The following is an 18,730-nucleotide window of genomic DNA, read 5'->3' as shown; positions in this document are numbered from 1 at the left end:
TCCTCCCATCACAACATGATGTACTCATGGTATTCTCCATACCCTAGTCCTCCCATCAGAGTGAAACAGCAGGAACCAGGATTCATCAGACCAGGAAATGTTTTTCCAATTCTCCAGTGTCCAGCATTTTTGTTCCTTAGCTCACTGCAAACGCATTTATTTTTTTTAAAGAATTGGAACTCTGTAAGATTGTGTCAAGGTACGACAAGTTGTGCATTATTATATGGGTCTTTGGGCAGCTGTACTGGACTGTCAGTTGACTAACTGTAGCCCATCTGTTGCTCTGCACAGCTTTCTCTGTCCTCTTTCATCAATGACCCATTGGCTGAATGTTCTTTGGGTGGTAGGACTGTTGAGTGTGAAAAACCCAGCAGCGTTGCAGTTCTTGACACACTCAAACCAGTGCGCCTGGCACCTACTACCATACCCTATTCAAAGGCACTTAAATATTTTGTCTTTCCCATTCACCCTCAATGGCACACATACATATTCCATGTCTCAATTGTCTCAAGGCTTAAAAATCCTTCTTTAACCTGTCTCCTCTCCTTCATCTACAATAATTGAAGTGGATTTAACAAGTGACATCAATACTTTCACCTTGATTCACCTGGTCAGTCTATGTCGTGGAAAGAGTCCTAATGTCTAGTACACTCAGTGTACATACATGATGTTAATGAAGCACAGATTCCAATACATTAAATATGGCCAGCTACATACACTACCACACAGCTAACTGATTAAACTCATCAATAAACAACATACATTATACATAGCTCAATATCTACTGCTAGCCATACATTATACACAGCTCAATATCTACTGCTAGCCATACATTAAACACAGCTCAATATCTACTGCTAGCCATACATTATACACAGCTCAATATCTACTGCTAGCCATACATTATACACAGCTCAATATCTACTGCTAGCCATACATTATACACAGCTCAATATCTACTGCTAGCCATACATTATCTGTATATTACTGAAAGTACAATATGCAATTCTTTAGAATCTAGAACATAGTTAATTCCCCAGGTTGGAGTTAAAATCTGGCCAATTGAACCCTGACACTAACTAAAGCCTAACCCTACCTTTGTGTGTGTGTGCTGCGTTGTGTTATCCAATCAGTGTCTTCATACAGGCAGGCCCACTAAAGGGCCAGTTGTACTGGTTATGTACAGGACCGTTGACGTTACACTCGAAGAAGGAGAACATGGGAAACCAGATCCGAGCACGGCGGCTGTGTTGGAAGGCCCTGGTGTTGGCCAGAGTGTGGTAATACAGGAACAGTCTGGTGGTGATGTAGAAAGCTATGAACACATCTATGGAGTAGTGCTCATGAGCCGCCAGGATGAAGAAGATACCAAACAGATTCAGTACCCAGGAGATGGTATGGATCAGGTGCCAGCTACGAGGAGTATCTACAGGAAATATACAGGATATACAGTATATAATCAGGCATTATAATATCCCTCTCTGATCTCTAGTAGGGCATGTTGTTAATCAGCACTTGTGACAAATGTTTTTGTTGCACACACACACACACACACACAGAGTACGACTCACACTCTGTGATGAAGAAGTTGAGTATGGTGAGTACCACAGTGTGACCAGAGAACATGTAATCTCCACAGGTATCCACTCCATTCAGCGTCATGCCAAAGCCACTCCATATAGCTAACACCCTCTGGACCTTAGACCACGTATCACCATACATCTATATATATATATATATATGTGTATATATATATATATATATATATATATATATATATTTATATATACATATATATACACACACACACACACACACACACACACACACACACACACACACACACACACACACACACACACACACACACACACACACAGTTAGCAATGATGTGAACATTGTGTCCAGTAATCACCCAGTCATCAGACTCTGCCCTATAATCACCCAGTCATCAGGTAGTCTGGGTGTGTTAGTATGTGTATCCCACCTTACTGGAGCACTGTAGATGTTGTCCAGGTACAGAGAGGGAGGTAACAAACATGGTGACGCAACGCAGCAGAAACACTGTTCCAATCAGAGAACACAGACGCCGCAATATGATAGACCTAGAGAGAGAGAGAGAGAAAGACATATTATAGACGTAGATAGAGAGACACCTCAATATGATAGACCGAGAGAGAGAGAGACCTCAATATGATAGACCTAGAGAGAGAGAGAGAGACCTCAATATGATAGACCTAGAGAGAGAGAGACCTCAATATGATAGACCTAGAGAGAGAGAGAGAGACCTCAATATGATAGACCTAGAGAGAGAGAGAGAGAAAGACATATTATAGACGTAGATACAGTGCCTTGCGAAGGTATTCGGCCCCCTTGAACTTTGCGACCTTTTGCCACATTTCAGGCTTCAAACATAAAGATATAAAACTGTATTTTTTTGTGAAGAATCAACAACAAGTGGGACACAATCATGAAGTGGAACGACATTTATTGGATATTTCAAACTTTTTTAACAAATCAAAAACTGAAAAATTGGGCGTGCAAAATTATTCAGCCCCTTTACTTTCAGTGCAGCAAACTCTCTCCAGAAGTTCAGTGAGGATCTCTGAATGATCCAATGTTGACCTAAATGACTAATGATGATAAATACAATCCACCTGTGTGTAATCAAGTCTCCGTATAAATGCACCTGCACTGTGATAGTCTCAGAGGTCCATTAAAAGCGCAGAGAGCATCATGAAGAACAAGGAACACACCAGGCAGGTCCAAGATACTGTTGTGAAGAAGTTTAAAGCCGGATTTGGATACAAAAAGATTTCCCAAGCTTTAAACATCCCAAGGAGCACTGTGCAAGCGATAATATTGAAATGGAAGGAGTATCAGACCACTGCAAATCTAAAAAGACCTGGCTGTCCCTCTAAACTTTCAGCTCATACAAGGAGAATACTGATCAGAGATGCAGCCAAGAGGCCCATGATCACTCTGGATGAACTGCAGAGATCTACAGCTGAGGTGGGAGACTCTGTCCATAGGACAACAATCAGTCGTATATTGCACAAATCTGGCCTTTATGGAAGAGTGGCAAGAAGAAAGCCATTTCTTAAAGATATCCATAAAAAGTGTTGTTTAAAGTTTGCCACAAGCCACCTGGGAGACACACCAAACATGTGGAAGAAGGTGCTCTGGTCAGATGAAACCAAAATTGAACTTTTTGGCAACAATGCAAAACGTTATGTTTGGCGTAAAAGCAACACAGCTGAACACACCATCCCCACTGTCAAACATGGTGGTGGCAGCATCATGGTTTGGGCCTGCTTTTCTTCAGCAGGGACAGGGAAGATGGTTAAAATTGATGGGAAGATGGATGGAGCCAAATACAGGACCATTCTGGAAGAAAACCTGATGGAGTCTGCAAAAGACCTGAGACTGGGACGGAGATTTGTCTTCCAACAAGACAATGATCCAAAACATAAAGCAAAATCTACAATGGAATGGTTCAAAAATAAACATATCCTGTCATGTACTGTCATGTTGTGTCTTGTCTCTGTCCTTTCCCTTCACCCTGTCTCCCTCTGCTGGTCGTTGTTAGGTTACCTTTTCTCCCCCTCTTTTCCCCCAGCTGTGCCTTGTCTCCTCCTAACCACCTCGTCACCCCTTTTCCCACCTGTTCCCTTTTTCCCTCTGATTAGGTCCCTATATCTCTCTCTGTTTCTGCTCCTGTCCTTGTCGGATTCTTGTTTGTTGTGTTTCATGCCTGAACCAGACTGTCGTCATGTTTGCTGTAACCTTGTCCTGTCCTGTCGGAATCTGCCGGTCTATCTGAGCCTACCTTTGTTTGGTTATTAAATAAGCTCTGTTTAAGTTAGTTCGCTTTTGGGTCCTCATTCACTCACCGTAACAGAAGAATCCGACCAAGAATGGACCCAGCGACTTCGGATCCTCTCCACTCAGCCGTCGAGATCCAGGGAGCGATGCTAGGCAGACACGAGCAGGAATTGTCTGCTGCTCGACATGCCGTTGAGACCCTGGCCACCCAAGTCTCCAACCTCACAGAACAGGTTCACCATCTCCGCCTCGATCCACCGGCCACTTCCAGGGCTCTCGAATCTCCGGAGCCCAGAATCAATAACCCGCCGTGTTACTCTGGGGAGCCCACTGAATGCCGCTCGTTCCTCACCCAGTGTGATATTGTGTTTTCTCTCCAGCCCAACACTTACTCCAGGAGCACTGCTCGTGTCGCCTACGTCATATCTCTCCTTATTGGACGGGCTCGTGAGTGGGGCGCGGCAGTCTGGGAGGCAAGGGCTGAGTGTACTAACCAGTATCAGGACTTCAAGGAGGAGATGATACGGGTTTTTGATCGATCTGTTTTTGGTGAGGAGGCTTCCAGGGCCCTGTCTTCCCTATGTCAAGGTAATCGATCCATAACAGACTACTCTATTGAGTTTCGCACTCTTGCTGCCTCCAGTGGCTGGAACGAGCCGGCTTTGCTCGCTTGTTTTCTGGAGGGTCTCCGCGCAGAGGTAAAGGATGAGATTCTCTCCCGGGAGGTTCCTTCCAGCGTGGATTCCTTGATTGAACTCGCTATTCGCATTGAGCGACGGGTTGATCTTCGTCACCGAGCTCGTGGAAAGGAGCTCGCGTTCTCCGTTGCCCCCCTCTCCGCATCACTACCATCTTCCTCTGCCGGCTCGGGTGCTGAGCCCATGCAGCTGGGAGGTATCCGCATCTCGACTAAGGAGAGGGAACGGAGAATCACCAACCGCCTCTGTCTCTATTGCGGTTCCGCTGGTCATTTTGTCATTTCATGTCCAGTAAAAGGCCAGAGCTCATCAGTAAGCGGAGGGCTACTGGTGAGCGCTACTACTCCTGTCTCTCCTTCAAGATCCTGCACTACCTTGTCGGTCCATCTACGCTGGACCGGTTCGTCAGCTTCCTGCAGTGCCTTAATAGACTCTGGGGCGGAGGGCTGTTTTATGGACGAGACCTGGGCTCGGGAACATGACATTCCTCTCAGACAGTTAAAGGAGCCCACGGCCTTGTTCGCCCTGGATGGTAGTCCTCTCCCCAGGATTCAGCGTGAGACGCTACCTTTAACCCTCACTGTTTCTGGTAATCATAGTGAAACCATTTCTTTTTTAATTTTTCGTTCACCTTTTACACCTGTTGTTTTGGGCCATCCCTGGCTAGTTTGTCATAATCCTTCCATTAATTGGTCTAGTAATTCTATCCTCTCCTGGAACGTCTCTTGTCATGTGAAATGTTTAATGTCTGCTATCCCTCCTGTTTCCTCTGTCTCTTCTTCACAGGAGGAGCCTGGTGATTTGACAGGGGTGCCGGAGGAATATCACGATCTGCGCACGGTGTTCAGTCGGTCCAGGGCCACCTCTCTTCCTCCACACCGGTCGTATGATTGTAGTATTGATCTCCTTCCGGGAACCACCCCCCCCCCGGGGTAGACTATACTCTCTGTCGGCTCCCGAACGTAAGGCTCTCGAAGATTATTTGTCTGTAGCTCTTGACGCGGGTACCATAGTCCCCTCCTCCTCTCCCGCCGGAGCGGGGTTTTTTTTTGTCAAGAAGAAGGACGGGTCTCTGCGCCCCTGCATAGATTATCGAGGGCTGAATGACATAACAGTGAAGAATCGTTATCCGCTTCCTCTTATGTCTTCAGCCTTCGAGATCCTGCAGGGAGCCAGGTTTTTCACTAAGTTGGACCTTCGTAACGCTTACCATCTCGTGCGCATCAGGGAGGGGGACGAGTGGAAGACGGCGTTTAACACTCCGTTAGGGCACTTTGAATACCGGGTTCTTCCTTTCGGCCTCGCTAACGCTCCAGCTGTCTTTCAGGCATTAGTCAATGATGTCCTGAGAGACATGCTGAACATCTTTGTTTTCGTTTACCTTGACGATATCCTGATTTTTTCACCGTCACTCCAGATTCATGTTCAGCACGTTCGACGTGTCCTCCAGCGCCTTTTAGAGAATTGTCTTTTTGTGAAGGCTGAGAAGTGCACTTTTCATGCCTCCTCCGTCACATTTCTCGGTTCTGTTATTTCCGCTGAAGGCATTAAGATGGATCCCGCTAAGGTCCAAGCTGTCATTGATTGGCCCGTCCCTAAGTCACGCGTCGAGCTGCAGCGCTTTCTCGGCTTCGCGAACTTCTATCGTCGTTTCATCCGTAATTTCGGTCAGGTGGCAGCTCCTCTCACAGCCCTTACTTCTGTCAAGACGTGCTTTAAGTGGTCCGTTTCCGCCCAGGGAGCTTTTGATCTCCTCAAGAATCGTTTTACATCCGCTCCTATCCTTGTTACACCTGACGTCTCTAGACAGTTCGTTGTCGAGGTTGACGCGTCAGAGGTGGGCGTGGGAGCCATTCTTTCTCAGCGCTCCCTCTCTGACGACAAGGTCCACCCATGCGCGTATTTTTCTCATCGCCTGTCGCCGTCGGAACGTAACTATGATGTGGGTAACCGCGAACTGCTCGCCATCCGGTTAGCCCTAGGCGAATGGCGACAGTGGTTGGAGGGGGCGACCGTTCCTTTTGTCGTTTGGACTGACCATAGGAACCTTGAGTACATCCGTTCTGCCAAACGACTTAATGCGCGTCAGGCGCGTTGGGCGCTGTTTTTCGCTCGTTTCGAGTTCGTGATTTCTTATCGTCCGGGCTCTAAGAACACCAAGCCTGATGCTTTGTCTCGTCTCTTCAGTTCTTCAGTAGCCTCCACTGACCCCGAGGGGATTCTCCCTGAGGGGCGTGTTGTCGGGTTGACTGTCTGGGGAATTGAGAGGCAGGTAAAGCAAGCGCTCACTCACACTCCGTCGCCGCGCGCTTGTCCTAGGAACCTTCTTTTCGTTCCCGTTCCTACCCGTCTGGCCGTTCTTCAGTGGGCTCACTCTGCCAAGTTAGCCGGCCACCCTGGCGTTCGGGGTACGCTTGCTTCCATTCGCCAGCGTTTTTGGTGGCCCACCCGGGAGCATGACACGCGTCGTTTCGTGGCTGCTTGTTCGGTCTGCGCGCAGACTAAGTCCGGTAACTCTCCTCCTGCCGGCCGTCTCAGGCCGCTTCCTATTCCCTCTCGACCGTGGTCTCACATCGCCTTAGATTTTGTCACCGGACTGCCTTCGTCAGCGGGGAAGACTGTTATTCTTACGGTTGTCGATAGGTTCTCTAAGGCGGCTCATTTCATTCCCCTTGCTAAGCTTCCTTCTGCTAAAGAGACGGCACAAATCATCATCGAGAATGTTTTCAGAATTCATGGCCTTCCGTCAGACGTCGTTTCGGACAGAGGTCCGCAATTCACGTCTCAATTTTGGAGGGAGTTTTGCCGTTTGATTGGGGCTTCCGTCAGTCTCTCTTCCGGCTTTCACCCCAGTCTAACGGTCAAGCAGAACGGGCCAATCAGACTATTGGTCGCATCTTACGCAGTCTTTCTTTTCGCAACCCTGCGTCTTGGTCAGAACAGCTCCCCTGGGCAGAATACGCCCACAACTCGCTTCCTTCGTCTGCGACCGGGCTATCTCCTTTTCAGAGTAGCCTCGGGTACCAGCCTCCGCTGTTCTCATCTCAGTTCGCCGAGTCCAGCGTCCCCTCCGCTCAGGCTTTTGTCCAACGTTGCGAGCGCACCTGGAAGAGGGTCAGGTCTGCACTTTGCCGTTATAGGACGCAGACTGTGAGGGCTGCTAATAAGCGTAGAACTAAGAGTCCTAGATATTGTCGCGGTCAGAGAGTTTGGCTCTCCACTCAGAACCTTCCCCTTAAGACGGCTTCTCGCAAGTTGACCCCGCGGTTCATTGGTCCGTTCCGTATTTCTCGGGTCATTAATCCTGTCGCAGTTCGACTTCTTCTTCCGCGATACCTTCGTCGCGTCCACCCGGTCTTCCATGTCTCCTGCATCAAGCCCGTCCTTCGCGCCCCCGCTCGTCTTCCCCCCCCCCCCCCATCCTTGTCGAGGGCGCACCCATCTACAGGGTCCGTAGAATTTTGGACATGCGTCCTCGGGGCCGTGGTCACCAGTACCTCGTAGATTGGGAGGGGTACGGTCCTGAGGAGAGGAGTTGGGTTCCCTCTCGGGACGTGCTGGACCGTGCGCTGATCGAGGATTTCCTCCGTTGCCGCCAGGTTTCCTCCTCGAGTGCGCCAGGAGGCGCTCGGTGAGTGGGGGGGTACTGTCATGTACTGTCATGTTGTGTCTTGTCTCTGTCCTTTCCCTTCACCCTGTCTCCCTCTGCTGGTCGTTGTTAGGTTACCTTTTCTCCCCCTCTTTTCCCCCAGCTGTGCCTTGTCTCCTCCTAACCACCTCGTCACCCCTTTTCCCACCTGTTCCCTTTTTCCCTCTGATTAGGTCCCTATATCTCTCTCTGTTTCTGCTCCTGTCCTTGTCGGATTCTTGTTTGTTGTGTTTCATGCCTGAACCAGACTGTCGTCATGTTTGCTGTAACCTTGTCCTGTCCTGTCGGAATCTGCCGGTCTATCTGAGCCTACCTTTGTTTGGTTATTAAATAAGCTCTGTTTAAGTTAGTTCGCTTTTGGGTCCTCATTCACTCACCGTAACATATCCAGGTGTTAGAATGGCCAAGTCAAAGTCCAGACCTGAATCCAATCGAGAATCTGTGGAAAGAACTGAAAACTGCTGTTCACAAATGCTCTCCATCCAACCTCACTGAGCTCGAACTGTTTTGCAAGGAGGAATGGGAAAAAATTTCAGTCTCTCGATGTGCAAAACTGATAGAGGCATACCCCAAGCGACTTACAGCTGTAATCGCAGCAAAAGGTGGCGCTACAAAGTATTAACTTAAGGGGGCTGAATCATTTTGCACGCCCAATTTTTAAGTTTTTGATTTGTTAAAAAAGTTTAAAATATCCAATAAATGTCATTCCACTTAATGATTGTGTCCCACTTGTTGTTGATTCTTCACAAAAAAATACAGTTTTATATCTTTATGTTTGAAGCCTGAAATGTGGCAAAAGGTCGCAAAGTTCAAGGGGGCCGAATACTTTCGCAAGGCACTGTAGAGAGACACCTCAATATGATAGACCTAGAGAGAGAGAGAGAGAGACCTCAATATGATAGACCTAGAGAGAGAGAGACCTCAATATGATAGACCTAGAGAGAGAGAGACCTCAATATGATAGACCTAGAGAGAGAGAGAGAGACCTCAATATGATAGACCTAGAGAGAGAGAGACCTCAATATGATAGACCTAGAGAGAGAGAGAGAGACCTCAATATGATAGACCTAGAGAGAGAGAGAGAGACCTCAATATGATAGACCTAGAGAGAGAGAGAGAGAGACCTCAATATGATAGACCTAGAGAGAGAGAGAGAGACCTCAATATGGTAGACCTAGAGAGAGAGACCTCAATATGATAGACCTAGAGAGAGAGAGAGAAAGACATATTATAGACGTAGATAGAGAGACACCTCAATATGATAGACTGAGAGAGAGAGAGACCTCAATATGATAGACCTAGAGAGAGAGAGAGAGACCTCAATATGATAGACCTAGAGAGAGAGAGACCTCAATATGATAGACCTAGAGAGAGAGAGAGAGACCTCAATATGATAGACCTAGAGAGAGAGTGACCTCAATATGATAGACCTAGAGAGAGAGAGAGACCTCAATATGATAGACCTAGAGAGAGAGAGAAGTACAGCAGTAGTAGTAGCTGAAGTAGCAGTAGTAGTAGTAGCAGAAGTAGTAGTAGTAGTAGCAGAAGTAGTAGTAGTAGTAGCTGAAGTAGCAGTAGTAGTAGTAGCTGAAGTAGCAGTAGTAGCAGTAGCAGTAGTATCAGTAGCAGTAGTAGTAGTAGTAGTAGTAGTAGCAGCAGTAGTAGCTGAAGTAGTAACTGAAGTAGCAGTAGTAGTAACTGAAGTAGCAGTAGCTGAAGTAGCAGTAGTAGTAGTAGTAGCAGCAGCAGTAGTAGTAGTAGCTGAAGTAGCAGTAGTAGGAGCTGAAGTAGCAGTAGTAGTAGTAGTAGTAGTAGTAGTAGTAGTAGTAGTAGTAGTATTGCAGTAGTACACATGTTTGTCTAGTTGTAGTAGTAGTAGTAGTAGTAGTAGTGCAGTAGTACCTGTGTTTGTGTAGTAGTAGCACCAACAGGAAGATGTAAACTAGGATTAAACCACAAGCCTCCGCCATCGCAAAAGCCCAAGGGATTCTGGGTACACTGTCAGAGAAAAAGAGAATAATAACGTTGGAATAATAATGTGAGGTCAGAGGTTAGAGGTCTAGCTCACCTATTCAGGAAAATGTCTGGCAGTGGGATTAGAGGTCAGGGGTTAGAGGTTAAAGGTCAGACTCACCTATCCAGGAAGATGTCGGGCAGTGGCGGGTAAATTGTCATATCGGGAACGCGGTCGTGGACGATCACCATGACGAAGGAGGTAAATCCGAAGACGAGCATGACGTAAACAGAGCTGACTACTGTCTTCCACAGCTCTGGGTCCAGACGCCCTAGAAGGCACTTCCTGTCCCCAGTGGAGTGAATGTGGCACTGGTCTTCTTCTAACGCCATCCCTGACCGGGGTCGCGACCCTGACCATGACCCTGAGACCCCACAATCCACCTGACGGCGCCCTGCCCCGTTACACACACAATCTCCTCTATTACACCGCCTGTCAGCCCTGTGATCCCCCCAGTCTTCCTCGTGACAGGCCCTGTCCCCCCCAGCAGCAGCCCCTAATCCCCCTAACCCTATCCCCAGCTCCTCCATTTGCTTCTGGTTCTGTATTTGGAGCCTCCGCAGGGCCAGGGCCAGCCTCTTGATGTCCCCCAGCACAGTGAGGCTCAGAGGGGGTTCACGCAGGTCAGCCTCCCTTAGAGTCAGCAGGCTGGGGCCATCCACACGATGTTTAGAACACAGCAGCTCCACATACTGCCCAAACCCCTCCTGCTTCAGCCAGCCAGACACCTGCTTACTGCTCCACGTACTAACACTACTCTGAGACACCGCCATAGCATTCCTCCCTCTGAGAGAGAGGGAGAGAGACAGACAGTGTTAATACAGTGGTAACACAACGGCAATGTAATAACAGACCTAATAGTTTGTTCTGGGAAGACAGCATTAAGTCACAGAGGCCAATCACAACAGAGATAGACCACATACAGTATATACTCATTATTGGCTTAGACCACCAGCTCCATTCAAAAACAGTACAAGTAGCCAGTAAACATGAATAATTATACTGAGACTGAAAAACAGCTGTTATCTCAAGGCCATCAGACTGTTAAATAGTCACCACTAGCCAGCCTCTGCCCAGTACTCTGACCTGAATTTAGTCACTGTCACTAGCCGGCTACCACCTGGTTACACTACCATGCACCTTTAGAGGCTGCCGCCCTATTTACATAGCCATGGAACACAGGTCACTTTAATAATGTTTACATACTGTTGTACTCATTTCATATGTATATACTGTATTCTATTTAACTATTGCTGTACATATACTATTCTGTCCTACATATTCTACAGATATACAACATATTATATCCACATACTGTCTATAATGTCTATACATCCCATCATATGTACAGTATATACTACCGTTCGTTTGGGGTCACTTAGAAAGCATTTTTTGTCCATTAAAGAAGCATTTTTTGTCCATTAAATGAACATCAAATTGATCAGAAATACAGTGTAGACATTGTTAATGTTGAAAATTACTATTCTAGCTGGAAATGGCAGATTTTTTATGGAATATTTGCATAGGTGTACAGGGGCCCATTATCAGCAACCATCACTCCTGTGTTCCAATGGCACGTTGTGTTAGCTAATCCAAGTTTATAATTGAAAAAGGCTAATTGATCATTAGAAAACCCTTTTGCAATTATGTTAGCACAGGTGAAAACTGTTGTCCTGATTAAAGAAGCAATAAAACGGGCCTTCTTTAGACTAGTTGAGTATCTGGAGCATCAGCATTTGTGGGTTCAATTGCAGGCTCAAAATGGCCAGAAACAAATAACTTTCTTCTGAAACTTGTCAGTCTGTTCTGAGAAATGAACGCTACTCCATGTGAGAAATTTCCAAGAAACTGAAGATCTCGTACAACGCTCCCTTCACAGAACAGCGCAAACTGGCTCTAACCAGAATAGAACGAGGGGTGGGAGGCCCCGGTGCACAACTGAGCAAGAGGACAAGTACATTAGAGTGTCTAGTTTGAGAAACAGACGCCTCACAAGTCCTCAACTGGCAGCTTCATTAAAAATAGTACCAGCAAAACATCATTCTCAACGTCAACAGTGAAGAGGCGACTCCGGGATGCTGGCATTCTAGGCAGAGTTTCAAAGAAAAAGCAATATCTCAGACTGGCCAATAAAAATAAAAGATGAAGATGGGCAAAATAACACAGACACTGGACAGAGGAACTCTGCCTAGAAGGCAAGCATCCCAGAGTCACCTCTTCACTGTTGACGTTGGGTTAAGCTCCAAAATGCAGGTGTTTCAGCCTAGCTCAGTGCTTTCTGTGGTGGTGGGGCAACCAGCGGAAAATATGGAGCGTAGGGGTTGGTAATGTTCTCTAGATGCGCCGTGATTGGCTCAGTGTTCTGTCACTCATGGGGACACTACGTCACCACCAAATTCAAAAGGGTAGAGCTTGAACATTCAAGCCCCCTTGGGTGCTGCCATAGAGTTACATTAGAAGTGTCCATCCAAGAAGGCTCAAAATCATTGGCCACAGATAAAATGACGTCAAATCACGTTATATCTACACTAGCTTTGATTGTACTAATCATGTCAACATCATACTTTCAAAATCTTAGCTAGCAAACTAGCAGTCATCATCACGAATCAAGTCGACAATCTACAAGCAAATCCTTTTCAATCCTTGTCATATGAAGAGAATTAATGATGAGAATTTATAGATAAAACATATCGGTGCTCAACGGCCATTGGACAAACATTACACAACAAGTTGGAAATCGTTAGTTCAAAAATTAGTGGTTTGGAAGGAATCAGTGGCTAACTGCAAGCAATGCAAAGCAATCACTAGCCTGCTATTCAGTGGAGTGGGTCTTTGGTCCCAAGTCTGGGTTTAAGGGTCTGTTTTCCAAGCTTAAACGGATAAACATTCAACATTGGCCTTGCTGTCAATCCAGCACGACTTCTACCGAGCTCAAAACAAATGGAAACTCAGAACTGGGAAATCTGACATCAGTGAGTTCAAGACAACTTGTTCTGGGAACTCAGAAAAAAACGAGCTCCGACTGGAAAAATACATTCTGACGGTCATCCAACTCAGAATTGCAAGTCGGGAACTCGGGCCTCTTTCTAGAGCTCTGACCTGAAGATCACTGACGTCATGATTCAACCTTGTTTTTATTCAGTTCCCAGTTGTCTTGAAAGCACCATAAATCTAGAGAATGCCAGACTATGATGACAAAGGTTGATTATGACATTTTCCCACAAAGGACCGCCACGCCACCTTCCTTTTCAAGTGAGCACAGTACAGGGTGAGTCCAAAAATGTCTTGTATGCTGCTGCATAAATGATGTAATATGCCAGGGAGATATGTATACTGTAGCTAAGAAAGTAATACTAAGTGTATGTTGTGTAGTAAGCTGTTCGAGTCCACCTGTGGTACATTCAATTGATTGGACATAATTAGGAAAGGCACACACCTGTCTCTATAAGGTCCCACAGTTGACATTGCATGTCAGAGCATAACCAAGCTCCGAGACAGGATTGTGTCGTGGCACAGATCTGGGGAATTTTACCAAAACAATTCTGCATTGAAGGTCCCCAAGAACATAGTGGCCTCTTTCTTAAATGGAAAACGTTTGGTTCCACCAAGACTCTTCCTAGAGCTGGCATCCTGGTCAAACTGAGCAATCAGGGGAAAAGAGCCTTGGCCAGGCAGGTGACCAATAACCCGATGGTCACCCTGACAGAGCTCCAGAGTTCCTCTGTGGAGATGGGTGGACCTTCCAGAAGGACAACCATCTCTGTAGCACTCCACCAATCCGGTCTTTATAGTAGAGTGGCCAGACGGATGCCACTCCCCAGTAAAAAGCACATGACAGCCCGCTTGGAGTTTGCCAAAAGACACCTAAAGGACTCTCAGGCCATGAGAAACAAGATTCTCTGGTCTGATGAAACCAATATTGAACTCTTTGGCCTGAATGCCAAGCATCACGTCTGGAGGAAACCTGGCACCATCCCTACGGTGAAGCATGGTGGTGGCAGCATCATGATGTCAGGATCGAGGGAAAGATGAATGGAGCATAGTACAAAGCGATCCTTGATGAAAACCTGCTCCAGAGCGCTCAGGACCTTAGGCCTGGGCAAGGGTTCACCTTCCAACAGGACAACGACCCTCAGCACACAGCCAAGACAACGCAGGTGTGGCTTCGGCACAAATTTCTGAATGTCCTTGAGTGGCCCAGCCAGAGCCCGGACTTGAACCCGATCGGACATCTCTGGAGAGACTTGAAAATAGCTGTGCAGCGACGCTCCCCATCCAACCTGACAGAGGATCTGAAGAGAAGAATGGGTGAAACTCCCCAAATACAAGCGTGCCGGGCTTGTAGCGTCATACCCAAGAAGACTCAAGGCTGTAATCGCTGCCAAAGGTGCTTCAACAAACTACTGAGTAAAGGGTCTGAAAAGTTATGTAAATGTGATATTTTTGTATTAAATTTTTTTATTATACGGTCGTGTCTTTGGCACCATTAAAGTGAAGACTGTTATTTTATCAAATCAATTCTCTGTAATTATTATTACATGATTAAACTAATCATGTAAATGTAATTAACTAGGAAGTCGGGGCACCAAGGAACATCTTCAGATTACAAAGTTATACTTTTAATATCTGATCAATTAGTCTTCTGATTAATGAATTATTCTTTACCTCACGTTAGTCTCATTCCAAATGTCGTAAATTGTTAGTTATCTGCACAAACCCAGCTTTTACTATGAATCATCCATACACCAATTGTCTTAATCATTTATTTACTAACTAACTAAATAATCACAGAAATGCATAAACAAACACAGTAGATATGGTTACAAGGAAATTATATGGGAGGTTCCCTAGTGGGCTAAACTGATATGACGGCTTGGTGGACAGAGGGAAGTGGGTGTGGACTGAAAACAGGCGGGAAAGAACAGAGGGCTCACTACACACAGTTAATAATTATATTAATTGAAATGCTAATCCTTTGCACATGAACGCTCACACATTCGGGAATAATTGCAATCAATATATATTTATGCCCAGTGTGTCGTCGTGATCTCTGTTGGAATCGTCAGTTGTTGGAGTCAGTTCATCATCGTCTCTCTCTGCTTCCCTGAAGATCAAAGTATTTCATGGTTAGAATGGATACTTCAGAGTACCATTCAGAAATGTTCTCATAGAATAGATGTTTCGGCAGTTGTCGGTCTTCGCATCCCAGGTTGACATAATTTATAGCTGCAGACTAGTAATTAGTATCTAAGATTTTCTCTTATTCTGTCGGGATCGATAGTCTCAGAGTTCAACCATTTCCCACCGTGTAGCCAATGCTCCACATGGTATGGTTAGGAATTCAACAGCCATTGCAACCTTAGCTTAAACTGAGATTTTTGTGGTCTAAACTCAACCTGTGCCCCCTCAGTGTCCATCGAGGTACGAGTGGGCTAAAGAGGATTTCCTCAGGAGGGGTTTTTATTCATAACAATAGAAAAGGCGGGTCTATGACGCCAGATCATGTCTATGCTCACGGGGGCGGGCCAATGACTTAGTTAAACTTTGAATGGAATACAATTATCTTTCATTAAAGCTTTAATATCACCTTACATCATTTCACAAATAGTTTCATCTTTACTCATTCATTTTCTACAAGAATTAGATGCAAACCCCATAATGGAGAAATGTACATATTCAGAGATATAGTTATGTGTGTTTCCTGTCCTCTCTGAGGTCACCAAATGAAACACACTCGTCATACCCATTCCTTAAGTGTCCACGAACCATCTCCACCTTCTCACAAGTGGACCTTTGTATCAAATTCCCATTTTGGGGATTTAGGAGTTCACCATGTGAACTCCTTTGTTCTATCTATGTGTCTCTCTTTCTGCATGGCCAGGGGGAGAGAGTCTCCTCCAGGAATTTACGACCTGAGATAATAGAACATGGGTGTAGGAGGGAGAGAGGGATGCCATGATCTATACCCAGAAAAGGCCACGTCACGACAATACATTTGCAAACATTTCTAAAAACCTCTTTTTGCTTTGTCATTATGGGGTATTGTGATGTCATTATGGGGTATTGTGATGTCATTATGGGGTATTGTGATGTCATTATGGGGTATTGTGTGTAGATTGATGAGGGGGAAAAACTATTTAATCCATTTTAGAATAAGGCTGTAAGGTATCAAAATGTAGAAAAAGTCAAGCGGTCTGAATACTTTCTGAATACCCTGTATATATAATACAAAATAAATTCAAGTTTTTGACAGCACTGGGCCTTTAACCTCAGTCATTTCAAATCCAAAGTACAGAGCCAAAACTGTCCAAATATTTTTGAACCTCTTTGTATATTTACAATGTATTATTATTGTCACTATTATTGTTATTGTTATTATTCCAGTTAAGTTAGAGAGTATACAGTATTACCAGTCAGTTAAACTAGAGAGTACATTACCAGTCAGTTAAACTAGAGAGTACATTACCAGTCAGTTAAACTAGAGAGTACATTACCAGCCAGTTAAACTAGAGAGTACATTACCAGTCAGTTAAACTAGAGAGTACATTACCGGCCAGTTAAACTAGAGAGTACATTACCATTCAGTTAAACTAGAGAGTACATTACCAGCCAGTTAAACTAGAGAGTACATTACCAGTCAGTTAAACTAGAGAGTACATTACCAACCAGTTAAATTAGAGAGTACATTACCAGTCAGTTAAACTAGAGAGTATATTACCATTCAGTTAAATTAGAGAATACATTACCAGTCAGTTAAACTAGAGAGTACATTACCAACCAGTTAAACTAGAGAGTATATTACCATTCAGTTAAACTAGAGAGTACATTACCAGTCAGTTAAACTAGAGAGCACATTACTAACACATTACTAGTACATTACTAGTACATTACTAGTCAGTAAAGCGCCGCCTTAACTCAGCTCACTGGTCACCATAGCAGCACCCACCCGTAGCACGCGCTCCAGCAGGTATATCACACTGGTCACCTCCAACGCCAATTCTTAATTTGGCCGCCTCTCCTTCCAGTTCTCTGCTGCCAATAACTGGAACGAACTGCAAAAATCACTGAAGCTGGAGACTCACATCTCCATCACTAGCTTTAAGCACCAGCTGTCAGAGCAGCTCACAGATCACTGCACCTGCACATAGCTCATCTGTAAATAGCCCATCCACTCTACCTCATCCCCATACTGTATTTATTTATTTATTTATTTATCTTGCTCCTTTGCACCCCAGTATCTCTACTTGCACATTCATCTTCAGCACATCTACCATTCCAGTGTTTAATTGCTATATTGTCATTAATTTGCCACCATGGCCTATTTATTGCCATACCTCCCTTATCCTACCTCATTTGCATATGCTGTTTATATATTTTTATACTGTATTATTGATTGTATGTTTGTTTATTCCATGTTTAACTCTGTGTTGTTGTTTGTGTCAAACTGCTTTGCTTTATCTTGACCAGGTCGCAGTTGTAAATGAGAACTTCTTCTCAACTGGCCTACCTGGTTAAATAAAGGTGAAATAAAAAATAAAAAAAGTTCAACTATAGTACATTACCAGCCAGTTAAACCATAGAATACATTACCAGGTTATTACAAGTCAGTGAAACCATAGAGTACATTACCAGCCAGTTAAACTATAGCACATTACCAGTACATTACCAGTCAGTTAAACTAGAGAGTGCATTACCATTCAGTTAAACTAGAGAGTACATTACCATTCAGTTAAACTAGAGAGTACATTACCATTCAGTTAAACTAGAGAGTACATTACCATTCAGTTAAACTAGAGAGTGCATTACCATTCAGTTAAACTAGACAGTACATTACCAGTCAGTTAAACTAGAGAGTACATTACCAGTCAGATAAACTAGAGAGTACATTACCAGTCAGTTAAACTAGAGAGTACATTACCATTCAGTTAAACTAGAGTACATTACCAGTCAGTTAAACTAGAGAGTACATTACCAATCGTTCTCTCTCTGTCTTCTGTGACTCCAATACTCATTTGCTCTCCAGCACACACTTCCTCCTAATCCAAAGGACTGTTGGACCTAAACTGCTGAGTAAGCTGCTCTCCATATCAGGACCTTTCTCCTACTGATACATAGGCTGCTGTCTCCATATCAGGACCTTTCTTCTACAAATTGGAGGTATCAAGGAGATGTGCTCTGATAACAATGATGTCCTCACTGATCTACCCTGATCACTGATCAACCCTCGTCAACAGAACTCAGTAGAACCACTACATGATCAACAGCATTAGTTTAGTAAAAAACGTGTGTGAGTAAATACATGTTACCATCCGTGTTTAGAAAAGAAACTCAGCCTTTGACCTTGACTCTTGAGTACTGGTGAGTACACTAGCCAAGTAGTTGGCGGTAATGAGCCATTAAAGTTGGCTGACACACTCAATGAACACCACAGAAGAAGAAGCTTCTGACGTCAATATTGTGCAATCTCGCGTGTTAGCTGAAGGCAGAATCGAGTGGAGTTGTGGGATGAAATAACTTCAGGTGGTTCATGAAATTCACGACTTT

At 44.9% G+C, this 18,730-nt stretch overlaps 1 protein-coding gene across 1 annotated transcript; it reads right to left on the bottom strand.

The window, feature by feature from the left end:
- Positions 1 to 493: 493 nt before the first annotated feature.
- LOC110491242 (sphingomyelin synthase-related protein 1) lies at positions 494 to 18,479 on the bottom strand. The gene is made up of 6 exons (XM_036945884.1): positions 18,159 to 18,479; positions 10,307 to 10,972; positions 10,075 to 10,170; positions 1,988 to 2,105; positions 1,572 to 1,722; positions 494 to 1,426 (listed from the first exon to the last, which is right to left on the bottom strand). Exons 2-6 carry the CDS (start codon positions 10,957 to 10,959, stop codon positions 1,122 to 1,124), a joined length of 1,323 nt encoding a protein of 440 aa, XP_036801779.1. The 5' UTR covers positions 10,960 to 10,972; positions 18,159 to 18,479; the 3' UTR covers positions 494 to 1,121.
- Positions 18,480 to 18,730: the final 251 nt, after the last annotated feature.

Source organism: Oncorhynchus mykiss, chromosome 16 (assembly GCF_013265735.2).
Source record: "Oncorhynchus mykiss isolate Arlee chromosome 16, USDA_OmykA_1.1, whole genome shotgun sequence".
Classification (NCBI taxonomy): Eukaryota; Metazoa; Chordata; class Actinopteri; order Salmoniformes; family Salmonidae; genus Oncorhynchus; species Oncorhynchus mykiss.
Note: the sequence above shows the minus strand (reverse complement) of the source record. Positions and strands in the feature narration are given on the sequence as shown.

Bases quoted from the DNA above. Each gene is read 5' to 3' on its own strand.
- LOC110491242 (XM_036945884.1), bottom strand. From the start codon at position 10,959: ATGGCGGTGTCTCAGAGTAGTGTTAGTACGTGGAGCAGTAAGCAGGTG. The intron at 2,106-10,074 runs GTACTACTGCAC...CTCTCTCTCTAG, and splicing joins CTACTACTACACAAACACAG to GTCTATCATATTGCGGCGTC. The intron at 1,723-1,987 runs GTGGGATACACA...ATATATATATAG, and splicing joins ATCTACAGTGCTCCAGTAAG to ATGTATGGTGATACGTGGTC.